This window comes from Castor canadensis, chromosome X, assembly GCF_047511655.1.
Source record: "Castor canadensis chromosome X, mCasCan1.hap1v2, whole genome shotgun sequence".
NCBI lineage: Eukaryota > Metazoa > Chordata > Mammalia > Rodentia > Castoridae > Castor > Castor canadensis.
The window spans coordinates 36,691,461-36,719,233 of NC_133405.1; the positions used below are offsets into that span (position 1 = coordinate 36,691,461).

At 35.6% G+C, this 27,773-nt stretch overlaps 1 protein-coding gene across 2 annotated transcripts in view; it reads right to left on the reverse strand.

Annotated features, from left to right (window-relative positions):
- The window catches only part of Wdr44 (WD repeat domain 44), a 79,106-nt gene extending 53,374 nt beyond the window's left edge, over positions 1-25,732 (reverse strand). For both annotated transcript variants that reach the window (XM_074063816.1, XM_074063815.1), the window contains exon 1: positions 25,219-25,732. In XM_074063816.1, the coding sequence (XP_073919917.1) occupies positions 25,219-25,295 (77 nt within the window). In that variant the 5' untranslated portion in view covers positions 25,296-25,732. The remainder of the gene's footprint in view (positions 1-25,218) is intronic.
- Positions 25,733-27,773: the final 2,041 nt, after the last annotated feature.

The following is a 27,773-nucleotide window of genomic DNA, read 5'->3' on the forward strand; positions in this document are numbered from 1 at the left end:
AACATGAAAAGAAAGCCTGATTATATTGAGTTAGTGATTAAAATGAGATCCTGCTTACAAAAGGTGATGTCACTGAACAAAAAAAACACCCTCTGGTAACCAAAGACACTCATGTTTGAAACATATTTTAAATGTTATAAAGTTATTAACAGCCTCAGTAGGTAGAAATAATTTCAAACTACTATAGCTTCTTCCAATATATTAAGCTTAAAACTGTCTTTTACCAGGGTACTCTGTAAGAGAATTCTTTTGTGATATTTTGATCCATTGACGTATAGAACATCAGTGCTTTGTAAGAAATGAAAGCATACTTATAATTTGCAAAGCTGGCTAAAATGATCTGTATCATGTGTCAAGATGAGAAAAGAGCAATTCATTTAATCACAAGAAGCCGTAAATCATTATGTAATATTATCACATGAAGTTTTCATAGTAGGGGCCTTGTAAATAATAATAAAACAATGGCCATCCCTTATGAAGCATGTGCCAAAAACTATGCTAACATGTTTTAACTTCTTTGGTACTCACAATTCTCCTATATTACTTTCCCCTATGTTTTTGTTCTGATCCAGGTCAGACTCAATAATTTAAATTGCAAAGCTAGTAAAGAGTTAAGGTCAGAATTTGACCATAGGCTGTTTGACTCTAGGGCCCACTCTCTCAAACATTTTTCAATATTGCCTCCTTTCTGGGTAAGGTCTTAAAATACTACTACAAGTTTGACACTCAAAGAAAAGCTTCATTTCTCTGAAAATTTTACATATAGACCATGTCAGTATTTCATTTCTTCAAAGTGCCAAATCAATTAGGCACTAATTGTAGTTGTTAAAGGCAGATCAGGATTGAAAGACTTCCATGTACTCATTTTAGTCCAACTCATAAAGCAGTGCTAATTGCCTTCACTCTGGTGCTCATTACAAAGCATAAGTTATAATATTTTCATAACCATGTTTTAACTTTTGAACATAAAGATTCAAAAACATCTTGTACATACATAGGTGAAGAGGCTAAGCCTGGCAGTTTCAGTAATCTGTTTCTTAAAAATATTTTTTTGAACAAAGAATATACAATTTTCCCTTTCTTCCTTAATTAACACTCAAATACAATACTTTAATATGATAATACCCTAATTACGGACCCTAAAGCACAAAGCCTTAGGCTACTATGCTTTGAATGTCTGTGTTTTATAGTTTTGTGCTTCTTTCCTTACTTTAAGTGGTCACTTTTTACAGTTGGACATGTGCTCACCTTTAAAAGCTTTCTTCCCCTTTTTTTTTCTTCTAATCTGCATTGAACTGGGAAACTAGATTTTTTTTAAAAATGTAATTGTATGGTAAAAGAAGAATAGGAATTGTAGGACTTTCCCTGAGACCTTATTTTGGACTTTGTGACACTAAATTAATTGTTTGGATGATTTAAAAATGCTATTTCTTATGTTAAGTCATATCTGAGAATTGTCATTACTAAAGAAGTGGCCGCCAGATAACTGAGGTGTTACTAATCTTCAGTATCCTTGGCAGACTCACCTCTTCTCTGCAACTCAGTCTATGATTTGAAAGTAAAGATAACATTATGCTATTTCATAGTATTTACATGCCTAAAGAAAACACCTCTTCAGGTCAGTTAGGAGTAGAATGGAGAAATGGGGGACTAGATGTCAAAAAATTTTAACTTCTACTCTTGCAAGCTGCCAAAGGAAGGGTTTTTTTTTCTCTTTTTTTAATTGTTTTATTATTCATATGTGCATACAAGGCTTGGGTCATTTCTCCCCCCTGCCCCCACCCCCTCCCTTACCACCCACTCCACCCCCTCCCTCTCCCCCCAACCCCCTCAATACCCGGCAAGGAAGGGCTTTTTAAGTTTTTGTAATTTCAGGAAATTTTAAGAACCTTTATTAGTTTGGGAGTAAAGATGTAATTTATACAACAGTTAATGATCGCAGTTTTATGCCCTTTGATTTTCCTTAAATTTGGGATGTATTTATAGACATAATCTGGCACACATACACTCAGAAATGTTCAGTTGCCACATGTACACAACCAGAAAAATATGTTTTTTCAAAATATTCTGTAGAAGGGAGATTATTAGGGGACAGGATGGGAACTAGTGGGAGGGAGTAAGTGTGGGTAATGGGAAGCTAAAATGATCAAAGTACCTTAAATACATTAATGAAAATATCATAATGAAACCCATTATGATGCATAACGAAATCCATGATGAAGCAGTTTTCTTTCTGTGCCTGACTTAATTCACTTAACATAATGAATGCCTTCTAGGTTAATCCATGTTGTTGTAAATGACATAATTTTCTTCTTTTTATAGTTGAATAATATTCCATTGTATATACATAACACATTTTCTTTATCTATTCATCCTTTGACATTTAGCATGATTCCATATGTTGGCTATTATGAATAATGCTAAAGTAAACATGGGAATTCAGATGTCTCTTAAACAACTGATTTCATTTCCTTTGTAATATATACCCACAAGTGGAATCATTGGTTCACATGGCAATTCTATTTCTAGTTTTTTGAGGAACCTCCATTTTCCATATTGGCTATACTATTTTACATTCCTACCAACAATGTATAAGGATTCCCTTTTCTTCACATCTTCACCAACACTAATCTTTTTAATAACATCCATTCTAACAGGTATGAGTTGATATCGCATTGTGATTTTAATTTGTATTGCCTTTATAATCAGTGATATTAAGTACTTTTTCAGATACCTGTTGCCATCTACATGCTTTCTTTTCAGAAATGCCTCTTTAGGTCCTTTGTCAATTTTTAAATTGAGTTATTTGTTTCTTGCTATGAGTTTTGAGTTCTCGATCTATTGAGGATATTAACTCCTTATAAGATATATGATGATTTGCAAATATTTTCTCCCAATCCATAGGTTGCTTCTTCACTCTGTTAACTATTTCATTTGCTGTGCAACCCCATTTGTGTACCACTGCTTTTGTTGTGTGTGCTTTTGTGGTCAAATACAAAAAGTCATTATCCAGACCAATGTAGGAAACCTGGTAAATTTTTGATTTTGTAGCATATTGAAGGTAGTGTCTAGCAATAGTGCTATTAAATTTAAACATGAAAAACAATTTCTGAAACAGCTTCAGAAGAAAGTCTGCTTTACATAAATATTAGCATTCTACTAAAAAAAAAACCAACCCCACAAAGCTTACTAATCAAATATTAAAATGTAGTGTGGCTTCCACTTAGGTTTTGAATATAAAGGCAATTTTCAGATTAGTATATCAGTGAATTTCAATGTAGAATATTTAATTCATTATAACTTGTTTACATTTGTTTTCTTGAGATGGAGGTATGGGTCTTGAACTCCTGGGCTCAAGTGGTCCTCCTGCCTCAGCATCTTGAGTAGGCAGGACTTAAGGTATGTGCCACTATGGCCTGGTTATGCATTGTTTTCCATGAAAGTTATTTTATACATTAGTTAATGTTAAGTTTATACTAACAAAGCTTATGTTTTAATATAAAATAAAGTATGACAAAGCTTTTGTCAGTCCTTATCTATTTTGTATTTTAATCACAGGAATTTTCCTCTTGCAGTTAGGGTATTTGGTATTCACTACCATATTTAAATATCTGCACAATAGTCACTATTTAAAATTTTTACATGGTTTTAAAATATTGCCGTGGTGATTCTGTACAATGCTATAAAAATTACTTTCTTTGACCTGATTTAGTGATAACCTTCAGATATCTTATCTGAAGCAAAAAATAATGTCATTACTCCTAAGCACAGGTGTCTAGACGCTAGGATTTGGATCCGATGACAATACCGGTACTTACCCAAGAGTTGCTCACTGAGTTTCCTTTATAAACTCTGACATTATAATACTGCATTCAACATAATTGCAGTGAAAGGTGAAAATATGCAAACAAAGAAACATTTTATCAACACTTTTATATGGCTGGACTTTGGAATTTGCTAAACTCAACTCTACAGTTTAGTATGCTGAGAATAGTATTCACTTACTTTATAGAAATAAAAATCAATGCAACAGAAAATATACAGCAATGCCTAGCATGCATGAGGACTTGGTTTCTCTCTCCAGCACTGATATTTGTATATATATTTATCAGTACACTATTTTTTAAATATTTGTATGTAACATATAACAACTTTGTTTTTTAATCACAGTTATTGAAAGTGAGCACACTACCTAATGATGGTACTAGTGTCAAAGGATTTACAGTAATTGTTTTCAAAATCCCAAAAGATTAAAAAAATGAGTCAGAAGGCAAGAACAATTTTTTTAACTGTTTGAAGGAACCTTAAAAACCATTTAGACAAATTACCTCACTTTACATATGAGAAAAATGAGGTGAAAAGCTAAATTAATTCAGTCAACATTTATCTATTATTTATCATTTACCAGGCATGGCACTAGACATTGAGTATAAAGTAGTGAACAAAACAAACATGGTCCCTGCCATCCTAGAATTTATGCTAAGGTCAAAAGCCTAGTTAGGCTTCTGACATAGATCAGTGGCAGTGTACATACTGAGCATGTGTAAGTGTGCAAGGTTCAGTCCCAAGTATCAAAATCAAAAAAGAAAAAAGGCTAGCTGGGTGCTGATGGCTCATGCCTGTAATCCTAGCTACTCAGGAGGCAGAGATGAGGACTGTGATTTGAAGCCAGCCCAGGCAAATAGTTTGTGAGACCCTATCTTGAAAAAACCCATCACATAAAAAGGGCTGGCGGAGTGGTTCAAGGTGTAGGCCTTCAGTTCAAGCTCCAGTACCACCAAAACAAAAAAAAATGCTAGTTAGGACTAGGAACTAAGACCCCAGAAGTTTCTTTGCTGGTTCCAACAACCCATGTAGTCTCTCAGTTTACACTAATAAACTCTAGTAACTCTAATCTTTCCTTGGCAGTACTAAGATTTAAACTCAGGACCTCATGCTTACTTAGGCAGGTGCTCTACCAATCGAGCCATGCCTCCAGCTCTTTTTTGCTTTAGTTATTTTTCAAGTAGGGGCTTGCACTTTTGACTGGGAGCCAGCCTTACACCATAATCCTCTTACGTACAGCCTCCAGTACACTAGGATCACAGGCACAAGCCACCATGCCTAGTTTATTGGTTGAGATGGGAGCCTCACTAGCTTTTGCCCAAGCTGGCCTTGAACTGCACCCAATCTCCACTGCCCAAGTAGCTGAGATTACTGTGCCTGGCCTAATAATTCTAATTTATTTTATATGTTTTCACATAGGTATGAAGCCAGTTAAATGAAACTAAGGCCATTTATTAAAGCCTTGATTTATCTAGGAGCACCACCAATTTCCTAAGATTGGGGGATTCTAGAGATTGTAAGGACAATATGACATCAATTTGGAAATAGAAAGGCTTTAATTTTTACTAAACAATAAAAGAACATGAGTTAGAATAAGGACATCTGAGTTTTAGTTAGCTCTGATGCTGCTAGTAACAATCTATGTGCCAATAAAAATATTTAGGGAGTTTTTTTCAAGTTTTTATTATGGATATTTCAAACATACACAAAATTAGGAGAATATCGTAAATCCACATTTGACCATGTTCAAAAATGATCAACAAACACCCTGCCCTTCATTCTCCTGCCAAATTATTTTGAAGCAAGGGCCAGAAAGTATTTCATATTTACCCATCAACATTTCAGTATGCATCTATAAATGATAAAGATGTCTCTTTAAGACATAACTATATTATCATAAAATTTAATAATTCCTTATTACATGTAGTTGACATTCAGATTTCTTTTATCTTTTTACAGTTGGTTTACTTCAATCAAGTAAGGTCCATACACTGCAATCAGTTGATATGTCTCTTTAAAATCAGTAGGTGCCCATCAAGTCTTTTATTTCTTGTAATTCATGTGTTGAAGAAACTAGGTTGTTCATCCTATAGAATTTTACACAGTCTGAATTTTGTTTATTCTATCTCCATGGTGACATGTCATTTTAAGGGAAAATATTCAGGAGAAATGGGAGGGATGGAATGAGCACATATCCAAGGAAAATAGCAAAATCCTAGAAGAAAACTATCAGAAAGGCTGCTGCTCAGAATGTGTTCCAGTTTCAAAAAATACCAAAGAGACAGATTTTCTTTAATTTATACTCAGAACAAAAACAAAGTGCAAGTCTGCTTATCTGTGGATATGTACACATGTACATTATTATAATGTAAAAGAATGCTTCAACCATTTTTCCAATTAAGATCATTAATAGCAAAATCACAAAGGGAAAAATAAATTGTAGAATGAGGAAATTGAAACCCAAAGCATTCAAGGGTTGCAATAGTACCTGACTATTCTAAATAAGGTACCTGACTATTCTAAATAAGCTAAGGTCTACTGTCAGAGACAAATTATTTCTCGGGGCATGTAAGAATTTACACAGCTCAATCATTATCTACAGCCTGAAAAATCAGGGATAATGGAAGAAGCTGCCATAAGGAAAACAAGCTATTTGTCAGCACTGGAAAGTAGACAGAGACACCACAAACTATAGATTCATTTGATATCAACCCCAAATTTCTTAAACACACTATATAATGGTTTTAGAGTCCTTGGCAGGGGAAAAAGATACTTATTAAGAGTCAGCATGCATTCATAGAAGCCAATCATGCAAGATTAACCTGACTTCCTTTTTTGATAGGGTTACTGGCCTGGAATAAAAAGGGAATACTGTATACACAAAAACATCCAGATTAAAGCACTAAATTCCCTACCCTATGTGATGTTCTTACTTACATCTTGGATGAAGACACTGATGGTACCAAATTTGCAAATGCACAAACTTGGAACACAGACATAACATACTGGCCAACAGGACTGAAAAATATTTCACTGGACTAGAACAATGGATCAAATCTTAACAGAATGAAATGCAGTAGGGATAAATGTAAAATGCATGATGAGAAAGTCATGGCTTAACAGCAAACCATATAAAACATTTAGGTATTTCTGTTGATGGCTCAGGTAGAGGAAAGGCTGTGATCTGGCTACCAAAGGCCCAATGTGTTCTTAGGCTGACTTAGAACTATCATGTACAGTGCAAGTGGAGTAGTTTAGTTCTACCCAACTACTCACCAATAAGAGCATCCTGAAGAATATTGTGTAGTGTTGGGGGGGTATCACATTTTAAAAGGAATATTGATGAAGTAGAACATACCTAAAAGAGACAAACTAATTTGGAGAATGTTTAAAAAACTGAGTGGAATTATATAAAGAATTGAAGATGGCTAATCTAGGGAAGATAAAGAAGAAAAGTAGCTGTCTTCAAATATTTGGGATATCATACAGAAAACAACTAAGAAGAGAAAGTTTTAAGGTGGTAGTCTTTTGCTCAATTTAATGACCTTAGTAACAACTGGAGTTTAGAAACAAGAATGAGCTACTTCTCTGATAAAGTATTCAAACACAAATTAAATAAAACTATAATGGAGCATTCATTACAAAAGGTTGGAACAGACAGCCTCTATGGTCTCTTTTTTCTATTTCTAAAGACTCCAATCTTCAGCTTCCATACCTGTAAAATGAAGGAATCAAATTTATATTAGTTGAGCCTTTAAGTCCCTTCATTTAGTCAACAAATCTTTATTGACTGCCTACCACGTGTCAGACACTGCCAGGAAATGAGGGGAAAAAAGTTAGAAACCCCAGCCTTTGCCCACAAAGAGATCACAATCTGCCCGGTAAGGCAAATGCACAAACAGGTAATTTCAATATAATGTGATAATTGCAGTAAGAGACAGAAGTACATGATATCCTGGAAGCACAGAAGATGTGGGCACTCAAGTGCACAGATGAGAGAGAAGGGCAGTATGTTTGGAAAGACTTCTTGGAATAGCATTCCAGTTATTTCTACAATAGAAAAATTATACAAAACTACAGAGAACTGGAAGTGCTTTAATACACTAAATAAATGCACACAAGACACTTCGGCTTAATGCCCTAAACTGGGACTTGCTAAAGATGAATTTTTCTACTTAGTAATAGTTTCTATAGACTTCCAAATGTAGGCATGTATCAACTAACAATGAGGACACATTCTGAGAAATGTGCCATTGGGCCATTTGTCATGTGAACATGACATAGTGCACTTACACAAAACTAAGACGACTATGACATCACTAAGTAAGATACACAATCTTATAAGACCACTTTAAAATATGTAGTCTGTTTTTAGCCAAAAATGTCATTATGTGGCACATAACTGTAGTTCTTACATGGAAGGAGTTGGAAACCTAATTTTTAAAAATCATTCAAGGAAAGCAGAGCTCTCTGTGAATTTTTTCCTGTCCTCGGAAACCTAAAATTTATACTTAGGTCATATGGATTAATCAAATCTTTATGCATGCGCTAGCTGTTTTCTTCTTTAACTTGATATATAAATTTTTCAAGTAAGAACACAAACTGAAGCTTTGTCACTGCAGAGATCAAATAAGATAACTGAAAATTCCATAAACTGAGGAGCTTACTTTGAAGGTATTACAACAGGGAAGCAATCATTCTAAAATTGATTAATTACTAATAAATGCCTTGGATTAGCTTTTGGATTTCAGATATATTTTGGAAAGTATATACGCTGCAACTTTAAATATAGTCTCACCTTCTTATTGAAGTCTATGTTTTATTTTAACTTTTAAACTGTATATTCAAAATACTCCAAAACCCAAAACATTTTGAGTGCCAACATGATGCCACAAGTGGGAAATTCCTTACCTGACTTCATATAATGGGTAGTAGTCAAAGTGAATTACCTTGAAGCTATATGTGCAATATGTGTATGAAACATAAGTGAATTCTGGGTTTAGACTAGGGTCCCATTCCCAAGAGATCTCATTATGTACATGTAAATTTTTCCAAATCAAAAGAAAAGTCTGAAATATGAACCACCTCTGATTCCAAGCATGTCAGATAAAGGAGAGTCAACCTGTACATGTGGTTTTGAGGCATATAAATAAAAGGAACTCCTGTGACTCATCATTTTAAATGGAAATTACAGCAACAGCAATACTAGTGTAGTTACTGTGCACTCTACTCCATATGCCTGCCTCTTCTATAGAGGTAACCACGATCCCAGATTTTATTATTCCCTTAGCTTTTTCATTTTTAAAAAAGTTTCATCAAACATGCATGTATATGTGACCCTAAGCAATAAATGAAGTTTTATTAATTTTAAGCTTTATTTTCACTGATGCATTCCATAGAAAAAAAATATTGGACACTAAAATAAGCAGCACTGGACGAGTATTCCTATCACAGTAAAGGCCATTCTTGTCATTGCACATACCAGTTGAACTTAAATCTCACAACTATGCCCATATCCATTAATCTTCTGCTTCTCCCCCACCTATGATTTCCAGATTAATAAATTAAAGAATGCCCAGTGAATTTCCAATTTCAGATAAACAATGACTACATGTTTAGTATGTTTGTCCAAAACTGGAATTTAATGGAGTCCTCAACTTTATATAGCAACCCTCCCTCACCCTCAAGTTAATTAGGTGCCTAATTATACTGGTGTGTAATAAAAGGATAAAGCAAGAACAGTTGCATGGCCAATGTCATTATATAAATATTCATCTACATATTTAATAGCATTCACTGAAAGGGGAAAAATCTGCACATGTATGTATTCAGTCAAAGCTTTTCCAGAGCATTCATTTATTCGGGCATATACACTGAATGCATAAATAAAAATACCATATATATGGTGTTATGTATAATTATCAAAAATTCTCAGTGACAGTAGAAAAGTAGAAAAGCTTCATTATTTTGGCTCAGATTGTCCCCATCCCCCCAAAACTAAAGATAGTTACTATAACAAAGTAACATAATCTCTAGATATGTAAGCTTACTTACCACCATTATTTACAGATGGTTATATGAAACTGTCCCCATTCAATATTTTCAAAATGAAGTTTATATAGGCCAAATAAAACATTGATAGCCAACTTTATAGACAAATATCAATTAAAATTATGTTGTCATTAAAAAGGGGATTCAGTTACTACATATTCAAAGTCATTTACAGTAAGATACAATTTCAGATATATTTTTTATCAAAAACCTGATGAGTCTTCTGCAATATAAAGTAAAATTTGCTTCTCAATTCTGTCAATTCATAATGTCAACATTCTCCTACATGTTGAAGCACTAATGGCTTCTAGACTTGAATAGTGATCAATACCAGTGTGTACTAAGAATCAATACAGATTAGATCCTATAAATAGAAGCTAATCATACTGCCTTGCCCAGCTCACTGCAAAACCCAACTTCTTGAAATCAGCTATTGATATGGCTGACCATAGTAGGGATTTAACTTGTTTTTGCACAGTTGGTGAGCGGTTTCTTAGCAGATAATTTTTGGGTCTCTTCCAATTTTAAACTCAAATCTTCATCACTCAAGCTTTAGGGTAATCAGAACTTGAAACTATGCTTAAGAATAACTTTTTAAAAAGAACACTGAATTTCTATGGTTTCAAAGAGCCAGAGCTCATAAGCTAGCCTATCTCCCGTTTCTCATCCATTTAGCTATAAGGCAGATTCTGTGCCTTTTTGGCCTGGTGTTTTTCTACCCTTTACCAAGAGTTATCAGAAAACAAACAAACAAATACAATCTGTAAGCCTTCTGCAAATAGGAAGGAATCAGTGTGCAGACTCAATGTACATGCACTACTTGTTTCATATTCAATTAAACAACTAGGAACTAAACAACTAGGAACTCCAATAGTACAAAAGGAAAATATAAGAGCAATCTCATCTTTAACATCCCCATCTTCATGATACTTGATGAAAAGAATAAACAAGAACAATTGGGCGACACACAAAAAATTATAAGGTCATTTCTTTTTATCAGTAAAAGGACTCACAATTTTTTAGACTCTGAGAAAAGAGGTGGTTAGCTATGAAGAAGTCAGGTTACAAAATTCCTGACAGATGCCTAAAGAAGTAACAAAGGAGCAATGACATGGAAGAAAAGAGTATAGTCAACTGGAATAAAACTGGTTTCTTGGGAAACATTTTTTCTTATATGAAGATGACTACTATAAAGAGCTGTTTAATGGGAACCACCCAACAGCTTGATGTTGTTTTTATCTCCCTCTTCTGCTTTTGCCATAAGGAAAATATAAAAAGTAAGATGAGCTGAAGCAGTGTGACAAGTAACTGGATTAAGCACTGCAAAAAACAACTTGCCTGCACAAAAAAAGTACCGGGATTCTATGGTCCTTGAGGTGAACAGGATACGATCATAGATAAACAACTAATGAATGGTCTTTGCAATTCATTAAAGTAAGAAGCTAATTAAAGAGTTTTAGTTTCTAAAGCCCGGCTGAAACAGTAAGATCTAATAGCAAACTAAGACTAACACTAAAAGGCTAAATCCAAACAGGGAACCAGAAGGTTTCTGGTGCTCAGAAAACACTGACACGACAATTTCTTTTGCCCACTGAGGCCAAGGTTTCTGGTGCTCAGAAAACACTGACACGACAATTTCTTTTGCCCACTGAGGCCAGGCAGGGATTAAAAAAAAAAAACAGAAGAGGAAGAAGCAAAAAACAAAATTACAAACCAATCCCAGGTTGAACAACAACAAAGAAAACACTTGAAAACACTTAAAATTTAGAGAACAGGTTTTTTTTTTTGCTTTTTAAATCTTTTAAAAAGCAAAAAAGTGCATACTTTTAAGTTTTCAATAGGTAGTATTATATATTGGAGTTGAGGTATATATACCCATCATTATTAATTAGTTATATTCTTTTACTATTTTATATAATTTTTTCTATGTTAAGTATTAAAATCACTTAGAAGGTAGGAAGTCAAGAAGTACTTTCAACTTAGTAACAGTACTCAAACTGAAGAAATGGCACCTAAAAGACAATCACATGCTAGACTTTCAAACCCAAACCATTAGTGATGTTAGTGATGGACCCATTCTCATAGTCCTATTTTTTTTTTGTGTGAGAATGGAGTTTGAACTCAGGGCCTTGTGCTTGCAAAGCAGGCACTCTACTGCTTGAGCTATGCCTCCAGTCCACTTTGCTCTGGTTATTTTGGAGAAAACCAAACTATTTGCCCTGGATGGCCTTGAACCACAATCCTCCTAATCTCAGCCTCCCAAGTAGTTAAGATTACATGTGTGAGCTACTGGCACTCTGCTTTCATAGTCATATTTTAAATTGGCTACTATCAGAAGTGACAACCCCAATGAAACCTGTAAAGTCTAGGAATGGCAAGAAAAAAGTAAGTGCTACACAATTATAAGTTAGTCTTATTTTCCTAAGAAATGTCGTGTTTTAACTAGACAGGAGAAAAAAGTAATCATCAAATATTCCTGGACACAAGTCAATACTGGTTTATTAACAAGATTAACAAAAATCTGAGAATATAGTTAAAACAATCATCTAAAAGGAATTAATGTAATTCTCAAGATATGAATTACTACTTATTATCCTCTGGACAGTCATTTTAAGTTTTCAATTCTATGAAACTGTAAAAGTAGATATATCTGAAAATACCAAATAATTATTTTATCAATGATATTAATAGATTTGATGGCAAGACAATTTGACATAATGGCTTTGGGTTTTGAAAGTAGGTTGGGTGGCAGTATTTGTTAATAACCTTTAATAAAATCAGGGGAAACTGTGCTAAAATAAAATACAATTCTGTTTACATACAAGGTAAATTATGTGCTTGGCTAAAATGACAACCTAATTTTAAAAAATTATTTATATAATATAGTTTTATGTCATATTCCTAAAACAACTGCCTAATAATGTGTGTATTGATAACATAACAAAAATAAAACACTTTCCTTGGCCTACTCAAGAATTCTAAACTAAAATCATTTTACTCTGCACATATGCAACCATTCAATAAATATCTACATTAAAACAATAACTCTGGGGCAGTGATATCACAATGTCCTAATTTATCAAAGCATGTTAGAAAAAAAGTCACATCTATTAATGATTTAAAGTAGTTTCTAGGAAAATCAAGTAATTAAATGTATGCCTGCCTGGAAAAATCAATACCAAACACAATCATGCTAAATCACTTTGTAACTTATTTTTATTTACTTTTTACATTTCTTTATTAGTGTATATTAATTATACAAAATAATGTGTTTCACTATGTCATTTTTACTTAAAATAGTAAACAAACAAGACATTGGGCTGCAGGTCGGCCCAACAAGCTTTAGCTAGTTAATACATTAGTATGATTTTATGAGTTATCTAAAATATTCAACAGAGTACTAATCTTAAAAAGTAAATGGCAGTAATTTCTAAGTAAAAATTGGGACTCCAAAGCACCTGTCACAACCCCTGACCTTTTAAAAAATTCAAACTGATCAATTCTATTCTCAATAAACTGATTATTCAGATTTGAAGATTCCTGGTTTTTCTTCTGAGTTCATTGCTTATGATGGGTAGATGAACAAAATTCAAACTAAATCATTTGTTTTGTTTTTGTAATTAAAGAAAGATCTATCATTATTTCTGATAAAAGGTTTGAGGGAAGAGGAAGTTGTAAACCAATAACCAAAGGAAGATTCTAGTGTAATTGGTAGCTTTCAAATTATTCATGTTCTCCTTCAATATTATTAATGGAAAACCAAACACATTTTATGAAGATTTAATATTAAGCACTTTATTTTATAAATTGAGTTTCTATGCTTTATGTATTTGAATTTCTACTTCTGTATTCTATTATGAAATATGTATCAAGGATTAAATACTCTAGAAAAATCTTAAATTACCTAGAATGCTTACTTACGTAAAACAGTTTATAGTCCAAGTTTAAGCTCGTTTATTATTTTTATAAAAAAGACTACTCAATATTATTTGAATCTTAAATAATTATTGTTCATGTAATTTTACAATTACTCAGTTATCAGGAATGCATTTACCCATTAATTTGATAGCCAATAGAGGTTTGATTAGGTGGAAAATGTTAATTATTACCACATACACCCACTGTGACTGCTAGAAAACACACATGAAGGGGAAAGGGAAAAAAGAGACACTGTGTTTCCAGTTAGTGGCTTGTGGCCAAAACTATGAATCAGAGTTATATTAAAAAAAAAAAAAAACTAACAACACAGTACTGTGGCCTGACTAAACAACTGACAAGAACATATAAAACAATTACAGAAAAAATTCTGCAAACAGACTTTTTTGATGAGGCACTGCAGCCCAAATCAGCAGTGGCTCACATTCTGAGACAGGTTTCCCTTAAGAACAAAGAACATATCCTTGAAAGGTAATGAATGGTGTGTGGGATTCTAGCTCTTTCAGTAGCCAGGTCACTTTCTGCATAATCAATTATATGTCAAAGCTTAAAAAGGGGGTCATTATTCTTTTCATTGTTTTTAAGCAGTAAGTTACATCAGACCCAAATGGTGGGAGAGTTACACTTGTCATTCTAGTAATTCACATGTAAAATATAACATGACAAAATGTTTTTAGTTTAAAAGTAGGGAGTACCTTAGAGTTTTATATCTCCATTGGAAAACTTTACAAGCCAGTGAAGTTTCACCTTTTGATGGCAGTGCAACAAACCCCTGACCTTCCCTGAATTGTCAATAATTATCCTACCTAGCTCACAAAAATTGTCCCGTCTCACAGAATTGTAAAGATAATCAGAAGTGATTATATGTGTAAAAGAACCTTAAAAACAACCAACCAACAACACTGGTTGGCATTATGGCTTATCATTCTTTGCATGTAACAAGTAGGACTACATATTTCTTTATTACTTTGAATACTTTCATTCCTGAAAAAAAGTTGGTATCAAGGAATTGATATGAGAGTAGTTCTGGCAACACTTCCCAAAGATTTGCTGTTAACATTTAATATTTATTGAGTACAGAGTGTCCCCAAGCTACAAAATTTCCATAAATCCAAACCACTGTCCTTGCCTTAGCTCTTTCCCTTACTTGCCTCCTCTTATAAGAACTAGTATGAAGGATGGGGATTGGGGCTGACTGTGACTGGGTGGAGATATGAGAAAGCCAGGAAGTTCAAAAATAGAAGAAATTGTGACGAGAACTGGGCCACCACAGAGCACGCCTACACACCAACCTTACCTCCACCTAAACCTTTTGCTGCTGCTGCTATACATCAACTGTGGGCATCTCTCTAAGGCAAAGACTAAAATAAAAGTCAACAAGCCAAGAGCTATGACTTAGGACATAACAGGGGCAGTAAAACTCACTTAAAGGAAAAAGTCATTTACCTTAACCCCTTAAGCCAATCTAATAAAAATAAAATACTCACTGCAAAATACTGACAAACCTACTTACTCTCACTCATCAGGTACTAATTTTATAAAGCTACTTAATTCATACATTGCTTACCCGTCTTTCACCAATCCAATAACCAACTCTTGCTTGAGACCCTAACCAATCCTACTTATCAATGTATATATCTTACCTAATTTAATTGACTTTCCCCTTACTCCTTTCCAAAGTTCCCACCATTTACATTTTATCCATCACTGTCGATTCTCAGTTGTGAGGGACAAGAAGTTGTTGTGCTCAGAAAACTCTGTACTAATATGTGGTAAACTAGGAAAGAGAAAGTTGGCAGTGAAAGGGATGGGACTGGGCTGGGGGAAATGTTAAAACCACCTGCCATTTCAGTTTGACATAGGTAGATAAGCTATTTTAAAATAGAGGTTTTTTTTTTTAATTCACATTGTTAATAGTACTGCTAACAAACAGGAAGATTATTTCCTCAGTCTCCTAATTTTATTTAAAGACTTTCAGGGAATGATTTAAAAGGACTATGAATATTAAATTCATCCACAACTCTTCTTACTAGTTCAAGAACAATGTCAAAAAGAATACTCCCATCCCTTCTCGTAAGCCTACTTAGTAACCAGAATGCCTGCTTCAGACAAAGTGAGTTTGAATACAGCACAACATATTATTTATTGGCTCTCTGGAAAGTCTGATCCTAAGAATGACCAGGATTCAATGAATTTTGTACTGGAATAATCGATAGCATAAAAAAGTTGTTAAAGTTTTCCATCAGAAATTTCAAAACATCTTATGTTTCACCCTTGCAATTTTAAAAATAGATCCCCTATCTATTAAATTTAAGGACCAGGGCCCTGTGGAGAAAGTAAAACCTACTGCTCCTGAGTCTACTTGTGCAACTCACAAAGTTTTCCTTGGGGACACTATCAGAATTTAATTATAGTGTTGGAGAGGATATACTAGTCTTTAAATGAAACCAAACAAATCATGATTTAAATAAAAATTCAAACCAGTAAGGCTAAATTATTTCACTATCAAAAGCATAAACAAGCCAGGAGCAGTGGCTCATGTCTGTAATCCTACCTACTAAGGAGGCAAAGATTGGGAGGATGTGGTTAATTTGAGACTCCATCTCAATCAATAAAAATCTGGGCATGATGGTGTGCACCTGTCATCCTAGCTATGCGGGAAGCATAAATCAGAGGATTGAGATCCAGGCCCATCCAGGCATAAAGTCAGGCCCTATCTTAAAAGATAACTACAGCAAAAATGGTTGCGGGCATGGTTCAAGTGGTAGAGCACCTACCTAGCAAGCACAAGATCCCAAGTTCAAATCCCAGTACCACAAAAAAAACAAAAACAAAACCAGAAAACTAATAACATTCAATCCCATCCACTTGGGAGATGGAGAAAGGAAGATCGAGGTTTGAGGCCAGCTGGAGCAAAAAGTTAACTAGACCCTATCTCAACAAATAAGCCTTCAACCTCAGCTACTAGAGAAGAAGGGGCATGGCTCAAATGTAGGCTGAATTCAAACCCCAGTACTGCAAGTGGAGGAGGGAGGAAAGACAAGCTGGGCATGCCTATCCATTTTGGAGGTGGAGGTAAGAGGACTGCAGCTTGAGTCCAGCCTATGACGAAGCACAATACCTGATCTGAAAAAAAAAAAAAAAACTAAAGCAAAAAGAATTAGGGGTACAGCTCAAGTGATAGAGCACATACCTAACAAGCACATGGCTCTGACTTCAAACCCTAGTATTCCCAAAAATAAATAGATTTTTTTTTGAAAAGTACATGCAATAACCTAAAAGGAAAATCCTATCAGACATAAAAAGGCAGTTGTGCTGCTATATACCAATAGTGAATTATCTGAAAAAGAAATCAAGAAAAAAATCTCATTTACAATAGCTACAAAAATATCTAGGAAAATATTTAAGCAGAGATAAAAGAGTCCTACAATGAAAATTATAAAACACCGATGAAAGACACTCAAGACGACACTGGAAAGACAACTATTGTTCACAATTTGGATGAATCAATATTGTTAAAATGTTCATACTACTAAAGCAATCTACAGATGCAATACAGTCCTTGTGGAGATATCAGTGACATTTCTCATTTCTCACAGTACAAGAAAAAAATAATTATTATAAAGTTATTATAGAGCTAACAAAAAAACCCCTTCATATAGCCAAAGCAATCTTGAGGGAAAAAAAACCCCCACAAAACAAGAAACATTATACTACCTAACTTCTACACAAACTTTAAATTTATAATCATTAAAATGGCATGGCACTGGCATAAAAAGACAGAAAAATGAAACAGAATGGGAACCTAGAAAGTAAATTCACATACCTACACATAACCAATCTTTGATAAAGGTGCTAAGAACATGCATTGTACAAAGGAAAATAAATGGTTTTGGGAAAACTGGATATTCACATAGAGAAGAATGAAACCAGACTTTATCTCTCACCAATTATAAAAATCATCTCAAAATGGATCAAAGATGGAAACAGAAGACCTGTTGAAACTACTAGAAGAAAACATAAGGGAAATAGCTCAAGAAATTGGTACAGGAAATGATTTTCTAGCTAGGACTCCAAAAGAACAAGAAACATACAAAAATTAACAAATAGGATTATATTAAACTAAAAATCTTCTGTATGGCAAAGGAGAAACAGCCTACAGAATGGGAGAAAATATTTGCAAACGATACATCTGATAAAAGATTACCAACTAGAATATACAAAGAAATCAAACAACTTAACAGCACAAAACTCCAATTAAAAATGGGTAATAGACCTAAATAGACATATCTCAAAAGAAGATACACAAATGGCCAATAGGTACATGAAAATATGGTCAGCATCACTAATCATCAAGAAAATGCAAATCAGAACCACAATGAGCTATCACTTCACTCCAGTTAGAACTATCAAAAAGACAAAAGACGAGTGCTGATGAGGACATGGAGAAAAGGGAACCCTTGCACACTATTGGTGAGAATGTAAACTAGTACAGCCATTACAGAAATGAGTAAAAATGTTAAAAAAGTAGAACTACCATATGATCCAGTAATCCGACCAGGGGTGTGGCTTAAGTAGAATACCAGCCTACCAAACGAGAGGCCCCAGGTCAAATCCCAGTACTGCCAAAAAATTTAACAAGAGCAAAAAGTCTAGCAATCCTACTGCTGGGTATATATCCCAAGGAAATGAAATCAATCTGCCAAAGATACGTATTTACATATAATTTTTATGTAGCAGTTAAAAATGTAAAATTTTACTTTGATTTTTAAAAAGAAATGGCCTATGTTAGTATATAAGAGAATGATACCAATATTGGTTAAGTCACTGACAGATTAACCACCTCTAATTCAGTTAACTCAAGAGATTAACTGTACATATTTAAAAGTTATTACTATACCTTGCAATTATTAACAAGCATGAGTAACAAAAACAAGCATTCACATAAACTTAAATATTCTAAATATTTCTTCAATATCATTATGTGTCAACAAGACAAATAAGCATATTTAAAACTATTTTATTGGGGCTGGTGGAGTGGCTCAAGTGGTAGAGCGCCTACCTAGCAAGCATGAGGCCCTGAGTTCAAACCCCAATACTGTCCCTCCCCAAAATAAATAAAGACTATTTTATTTATATGAATTGTGAGGTTTTAAGAGACAAAAAAGTATCTTGAGTGAACATGAAAACCTTAAAGCCAGAGTATTTGGTAGTTGCTGATGAATCAAGATGATTTTAAGGCACTTCAGCTAATTAGTAACACTACTAAATCTAAAATCCTACTTGCAAGTATATTTCCTAAATGATCACCCTTGATCCTGAAATTTTTTCCACTTGATATTACAAAAGGATGGCCAGAAGATGCTAGTAATGCACCACATTCAATCTTTAAGACAATGGCTAACATTGAAACTGATGAAATTTGTGGGGAAATTGTTTCCTGAACACACTTTTGTTAAATTCTGTATGTTTAAAATATTTGGAGACAAAAAGGTTTCCTTATCTTGAAAGCAACTGACTGTGATGGAATGCCAAATTGTAAACTGCCAGACAGCTGCAGCTGGTAATAAAATGCTAAGACCTGAAGCCTTTAGCCGAACTTGATTATACAGTAATCCTAGTATCTGTAAGAAGTAAAGAATAACTGATAGACCAGTTGCTATAGTAACCAAAATAAATTTGTATACTGACTGGAGGAAAACAGCAGGGTTATCACCAGGTATTAGGCCCACATTATGTTTTAGGTGCTTTTTCCTCAATTTTGAATCATGAGATGACAGACTAACATAAAACAGTGCTCAGTTTGAAATAATAGATAAAATTCCACTCTGAAGAGCAAAGAAAGCAACCGATTAAAGGTTTCTCTAGCTAGCTGAATAATATCCAAAGTTTGTGAAAATTAGCTTAACTCTGAATAGAAAACAGAAATGTAGGCTATCATTTCAAGTTAAATATCAGTAGGGCATCATAAAGTAGCTGTAATTTTTATCACTTTAAGTATTATTTGAAGTATTATTTGCAGGTTATTAATCTCTTACAGAAAGAGTTACTTAACTCTGTGTATATGCACATTAAGACAATACTAATTGGTGGGATTTGTCTCTCAGTTATCCAGACCCCAGGAAGAAGACTCATAATGTGGGACCCTGTACTTTCTGCTGGGGTTACCTTTACTTCCTCTGCCTTTGTCACCACAACATCTATAATCTACTCCACACACTCCCCACTACCACTATCAATGCAACCCAAGGATGTAACTACCAAAACTGCAGCCAGAGTATAAGGAAACAAATAGTCCCTTCAAGAAACTTGCTTGGCAAATTTATCTGACTGTGTCAAAGTTATAACAATGAACAGAAGAGAACACACGGAGTGTTGTATAAAGGTTATATACCAAAATTTAGAAATTATTTTCTGTTCTATAAAACCACCAATGAACTTAAACTACAACTATCTAGGCTTTTAACATTCTTAAAAATCATACTTTACCTGTCCTATTTTATGATGTAGATTATCATAAGAACAGAATAAAGTTTTCAACTTATAAGAATTTGTACAGATTCAAATTGAGCCCCCAAATTGCCATACTGCTACCAACTGTCCTACCTCCATGAGTCACCAATTGACAGTTGGAGGTCACTAAATATAGAACTTAAATTCACTAATTAATATGTAGGTTTTTCCCCACTTCAATATGCTACATGAGTATGATAGAATTTATAAATATATTTTTATAAATCCACAAAGCCAACAGTAACCAATATAATCTATGATTAAATGCCAACTCAGGAATAAGCAGCCATTTTAAGAGAACTTGTCCTAAAGTAATTCATTTCACACAAATATTTTTAAATTAAAACTTGTACCAGGATGGTAACACATGCTTCCTAGTGCTCGGGAGATTGAGGCAAGAGGATCCTGAGTTCCAGGCCAGCCAGGGTTACACAGTACAACCCTGTCTCAGAACAACAAAACCCCAAAACAGCCAAATGAAACTTATATAAATTTTCAGTTCAGGGAGAAATACTTATGATGCCTAAGTAAAGTAAGAAACCTGGATTTTCAACACAGGCAGCTATGCAACTTTTTTGTTTTTAGACCTAACAATTCTTCCAGACACTTTGACCTCAGTTTTCCATGACTTAACAAAGATTTTGCCAGTACTCCAAACTAAACATGATGCACTGCAGTTAACACTAAACTCCAAAAATGGAACAAAATAATATAACCACTTTTTTTGGTGGTACTCAGGGCTTCGGGCTTGCTAAGCAGACACTCTACAATGTGAACCACACCACCAGCCTATAACCACTGTTCTTATATAAGCTATTCTGCAACTGTTTTTCATTCTTACTTAAAGAAAATTGGCAAGCAATATTTAGCATCCCAGAACAGTCATGGTGCTCTGGTGGATAAAGCACAAAGGAACAGTCATGTTAGAGAGAAGCAGACTACCTTAGCAGCCTGGCTAACAGGATATGTGCCAGAAACCTATAGTAGGGATAGCCAGTATTATTCTCTCTCCTTCCTCGTATAAATGAGGAATCAAAAGACTTGGAGTCTAGTTCCAACTCTGACACTAACCAGCAATGTGTTACTTCTCCTCTTTGAGCCTAGGTTTCACTTTCAGTTAAATGGGAGGGCTGATCTACTCCCTTTCTACTCTAAAAATGTATGACTCTGTCCTTTTTCCAATCCCTCAAAAATACTTTGGTTGTCACTAAAAAAAAGTGTTAAAAATGTTACATTTATTTTTATAACATGTTCTCCAGTCTTTAGAATGTGTAGGTAGCAAAAGAATTCAATTCATATATAATTTACACAGTAAATAATAATTTTAAATCTACTGGTCTTGAACCATATACCAAATCCATCCATCAAGTCTGTTAAACTAAAATGTTTGATAGTCTCTCTCTCTCTCTCACTCACTCACTGATACATATCATGGCAAGATTTTGGCCAGGCACCAGTGGCTCATGCCTGTAATCCTAGCTACTCAGGAGGCAGAGATCAGGAGGACAGCAGTTCAAAACCAGGCTAAATAGTTCGCAAGATCCTATCTTGAAAAAACCCATCACAAAAAAGGGCTGCTGGAGTGGCTCAATGTGTAGGCCCTGAGTTCAAGCCCCAGTATTACCCCAAATCAAAAGATTTTAGAAAAACAAAAGCTTATCCATAAAAGTATGCTATTAAATCTCAATAAAATGTCAGACACTTACAGAGTTTAGAAGGGTTCTCAAAATGCAATTTTAATTTAAAGATGAGGAAATGCAACGATTCACAGTCTGGGGCTCTTGTCTACTATACCACAGATCCTCCTCCCGTTTCTGCTGTTTTAAGCATGGTAGCAGAAACAACATCGGACTGTGAAACTGATCTGTGTTTTAGTCCTAGTTCTGGCATTAATTTGCTATGGCACCATGGACAAATCACTTTCACTCTATGAGCAGTTTTTACAACATTTTATAAGAGTTTAACTAGATGTCCCTGCCAGCTATAACAAACCATGATCTTGCAAAATTATCTGACAAAACAAAACTATACATCCCTGAAAGAGAAAGTGGGAATTTTTTGTCATCAAGAGAACTGTAACCTGTGGGTTGCTGGTTTTAAATAGATGCATTAGTTCAATTCAGCAGACTGGTCCTACAGCATTTTAGTCTATCATCTATTGAAGGAAGATCTCCTCCACTCCCTTCCTAGCAGACTGTGGGGCAGATACGATACACCAGAAAAACATGATGTACTAGGAGTCTGAAGTTCTGATTTCAAATCCTAGCTCTGCTACTTATAACCTGTGTCTCTTAGAACAATTCACTTAACTTTTCCTTATATGTAAAAATAGAGACAGGAACAAGGAAGCTGGATCTAAACTATCAATCAAAATAAAGCATTATAAATTTGATACAAGAGGAAATGATTCACTGTGGAAAAGCAGTCTGTACTGAACCCAAACTCCTATAAAAAACTGGGCTGCTGGTTAACTTACTAAATTTGCTTTCAAAGTGTAAATAAACAAAGCTGAAGACACTACTGGAAAGGCAATGCAGGAAATAAATTAATTTTAGGAAATAGAGACTGTATTTGAATTCTGCTGATTAACAAAACATGAGATAACTCTCAACTGCCCACTCAATTTACTACAATTTGGTGAAATGATCTGCATACTTCCAAATACACAACATCAAGGAACATTTCTTAAAGTGCCCAAATTCAGTCTATTAACCTTTTAGAGTTTGTATGGTGCATCACTTCAGTTCATGTCAAGGGAAAGAAGACATTTCTGGTGATCAAATATTTAGTGATGCTACCTGTGTCCAAAAATCAAGATTTCTTGCTGAATTTCTAGGTTGTTAGTTGCCTGGTCACGTCTGCTACAGTACCTTAAGCAAATGACAAAACCTACCACAAAGCATAGAGAAAAATGTAAATGATGCCACTCCTTTTCTGTCCTCTCAATACTGGTAGTTGTTTTCAGATGCAATCCTCCAGATTAGTCTATTTCCTTCCAAATCTTCTAATACAGTGTGGGGTCATGTAATTCAAACAGATTCTTTCACTTTATCTATAGAGCTCTCAACATGCTTCAGTATTTGGGCAGGTTAAAGTCAGAAAGTTGGGTCCCAAGGGGCTTTAAAACTTTTTTCCGCCTAGTATCAAAGTGTTTGAGAAGTTCTATCACCCCAGGAGGAAGAAGTGACTGTCAGTTCTATCAAATGACTCATCTGGTTTTGATAAGTAAAATAATGCCAAGAAAGGAAAGGAATATTTGAATGCTTTCTCTGTGTCAGGTACTGCATTAAACATTTTATAAAGATCCTGAGATAAGTGTTTTCTATCAAAAAGAACAATATCCACAAAGCTCTAAATGTGATAACAGTTTACATGTAAACTGATTATTTCTTTTCCCTACTGCAATACAAACACACACACACGCACACACTCTAAAGTATTTTCTATGGGATTCATTTAACTTGAATTGACAGTTGACTACCTGGAAGGGAAAACCACAGACAAAAATTTCATTTCAATTCATTTCATTCAATACCATCTCAAGATTGGTCATTACCATCCCAAAATCTCACAATAGTGACATGAAGGTTGGTGTAAATACACACATTTGCAATCTACAAATATAAGTTTCTTTCTTATTTTGTTGCCTTAACTTTCTTGGTATATACTATATACATATATACATGTTTGTGTGTATATATATATATATATATATATATATATGTATAAGATTTTTAGAACGACTTCTAGAATGTACAGGAAAGTTTATTTGCCTCAAACAGGGTATGTCTTCCAAGGGATAAGCATGAGAATTGAAGGCTGGTGAACTCCTAGAATCATGCACTAACAAACACATTTGATAAATTCTCAAGTTCTTACAGCATGAAAACATATTTTACTGCCTGTAGTTCCGGACACATCAGTAGAAGAGTCCAGCAGAATCGCTTTAAATACTATTCCAACTTTGAAAAGTGCAAGAGTGGATAAATAAGTACAAGTTCTGGTGAAGTGAAGCATTTCAACTACTGTACTTCCTACTCAGAATCACCCATATTAATCACCACTAAAACATCTTGCAAAATTAGTTAAAGGGCACAAAACTGGGGCTCTCCTCCCAAGCACCAGATTACTCAGTACTTGTTCGTAGCTCTGTAATCGGATGTGTACATTTATGTCCTGCTACAATTTACAACCACATCATCCTCCTTAATGGTGAAAACCTTGTCTGCGATTTCCTTTGGCTCACAGTAAGGTGATATTTTAGTATAACACTGTTGATCTTGAATACACTGGGTAGAGGACTTCCTTAAGTAAATACCTAACGTCCCCCCCTCCCCCGCCACACACATTTTCTGTGCGGGCAAGGAAAAGTGGACTGCAGATAGGGAAGAACTACAGCCACCTCTGAAATGGATAGGTACGTTAAGAGTAAAAAAACTTAAAAATCAAAAAACAAAATGCAAGCAAACAAAACAACCGAGGGAGGGGGGAACCCTGGGAATCCTCCTGTTACCGCTCCTTTAATCCATGGTCCCCGAGGCCAAAACGGGTGTTTGAAAGGTAAGCTTTGAACCCCACAAATACAAATCGTTGGCCCTCGGGCACGTAAGCTGTCTACTGGAAGAAGGCTGGGCTAGACGAGAAAGGGGGTCCTAGAGAGCCCCTGATGCCATTACTACGGAAGGGATGGGGAGTGCCCGAGGTGGGTGATTCTCCTCCAACTCACCCTGACTTAAGGAGCCCTTGGTTGGGTTCTTAAGTGCTCAAGTGAGACTGAGAGGAACAGCGGTGGCGGTGGACACAGCGGGATTTAGAAGAGGTGCAGGGAGGAGGTACAGGAGAAGCCAGAGGACTGGGACACCCCACTTCTGGGCCACAGCTTCAGTTACTTACCCTACAGGGTAGTCGCCCCCTAGGTGCACATCTTCAGGGGCATCATAGAATTCCTCGGTGTCGCTCTCCGACGCCATTTATAGGACACACCCGCGGGTGAGGGGGCCGGCGCCGCCTGGAGGAAGGGTGACTCTCCGGTCTCCTCCTCGTCGTTCTCCACCCAGAAGAGACTGTAGAGTATGGGTCCCAGGCGAGGTTAAGGAGGGAGTAGAAGATGTGGAGTGAGGAGCCGGTGAGGGAGCCCGTGAGAGACAGGGGGCTGCCTCAGTAGCCGGGCTGAGAGAATGACCAGCAAAGCGGCTGCCTGAAGAGGCGGCAGTGGATAAACGTACTGTTGCTGCCGGCGCTCCCGGCGATAGGTGTATAAGGAGCGCTAGAGAAGAGGCAGTGGCTCTTCTCAGTGGGGGAGGGCGGGCGTGCCAGCGACAGCAGCTCCAATTTCTCCCGCAGCAGCAATTACAGCAGCTGAGATAGCCAGTTGCCCGCAAAATACCGACGCTCACCTACCCTCGCGAGATTTAGGGAGGAGCCCGTAAGGTGGGGGCGGGGCGAAGAGGAGGCGGGGGCGGTCCCAGAGAGGCAGTGGTCTGATTACTTATGCCTAAAAAGCCTGTGAAAACGGCGCAAGCGCGTTGAGGGCTTTGGGTGGGGGCCGGAAGTACCGGAGAAGGGAGGGGATGAGCCATCTGAGGGGCGGAGTGAAGGACCTGCGCCGGAGCAGCGTGGTGCCTTGCGCGCTACTTGTAGGTGGAGTTCGGCATAGCGTTTCACACACTTACTCAACTAACTCTGCAGTCCCCAAAGACAGGCATTTTGAGTCTGTGAGAAAATGCTGACAGGAAACGGTGTGGGCATTTTGGCTTGTATTTACATTGTTTTATCCAAGCCTGAAATATCCCACCCTGGGTCATTAGCAGATCCACTATTCCTAGCGTTACAGGAATAACCTTGCCCTATCCACTACAAAAATCTTTAAATTGAGACCGTTAGATATGATCCATACAATCAGAGTTGGGTCCATGAGAGATACACACGGTGAGTATCCCAGATCCATAGGGCAATGACGGATTTATAGCTGGAGGTAAGCCAGTATATGGCCTCAGGTTACTTTTTTCCCACACATTTCTATCACCGCCCACACAACATGAGAGAGTCTTGCACACTGCCCAGCATGTGCCAAATGGTAAATACATCTTGAGCAGCTACGATTGCAAGGCTAAATATAGTTGCTAGGCTAAAATAGTAATTCTGAACTTCGACTGCCCAATGTCCAATGGTGATAATAGAAAGGTACTTTTTAATTAAAAGACCTAGATGTTCTATCTTAAACAATGGGTTATTCATTGGCCATGAAAGTGATAACATTGACTTTCAGTATGATCATGAGGCACATTTATTTCTTCCACTGACTAATGATAGGCAGGCTCCTGGACTTGTTTGTGCAACCTCAACCATTAAGATAGCAGCAAAAAAGATTGAATGGAGCCAAGTGCATGACCTCAGAGAGACTAGAATGTGGTTCCACACTTCTCTCGTCAAACAACCCTGGGCAAGGTCTCGTGTGGTATGGTGAATTTGTATAAATTTAAATGCCAAATACTATATATTCTGTAATGCCCCGGGGTGGGGGGTAGAAAAAACACTGCATAATCAAACAAGCTAATAATTTTGCAACAAAACATATGATTGTTTATTTGGGATAAATAAACACTAGTAACTTAAGTTCATTCAGTTCAGGCAGATACTACTGCCAAATAAGTTTAGGAGCGATCAATTTGATTGTCAAATAGGTTCCTTAAAAACAAAATCTTGGTTTTCAGAGCTTATGGATTACAGAAGTGTAGACAGGTATTTGTGGATTCTTGTGAGAGTATAACTTTCATCAAAAGCTAATACTTGTTAAGTTTTATGTGTTTTAAACATGTTAATTAAAAGAATAGATTTTTAGCATGCTCACCACAAAAAATAAGTCGGTGAGGTAATAGATATTTTAATCAGTTTGATTGAATCTTTCTATAATATTTTTATAGAGCAACACATCACATCACATCACATTGTACCCCTAGATATATACAATTATTATGTATCAATTAAAATAAGTTAACACAAACATGTAATTGATTTGCTAGGTATAAAAATGCATTTCAAAATACTAACTCTTTTTTACTCACTATAGATGACAGGCTTTTTTCCTGATGGATTACAAAAAGATATAATACAGAAAGATATATTTTTATGTTTATGGGAAAATGATACAACTACCTAAATTTATTTCTTCACATAGTGATTTTGTATTTTCTTAAAAAAGTTTTCTATATGTTGTAGTGGTTTTAACCCCTTTGCATATTAAACAAAAATATTTATTAAATGCCATGCGTATAAACTAGTCTTTCAATTCAATGACTGTGTACTATTTTTTGTGTTCAAGCACTGTTCTAGGTGCTGGGAACAATTAAAAAATGAAGACAACAACTTAGTTTCTGTCTTCCAAGAGGCTGCAATATAGTAATGAGACAAGTATGGTGCCTTGCTTTGGAGCTTTATTTCAATATACC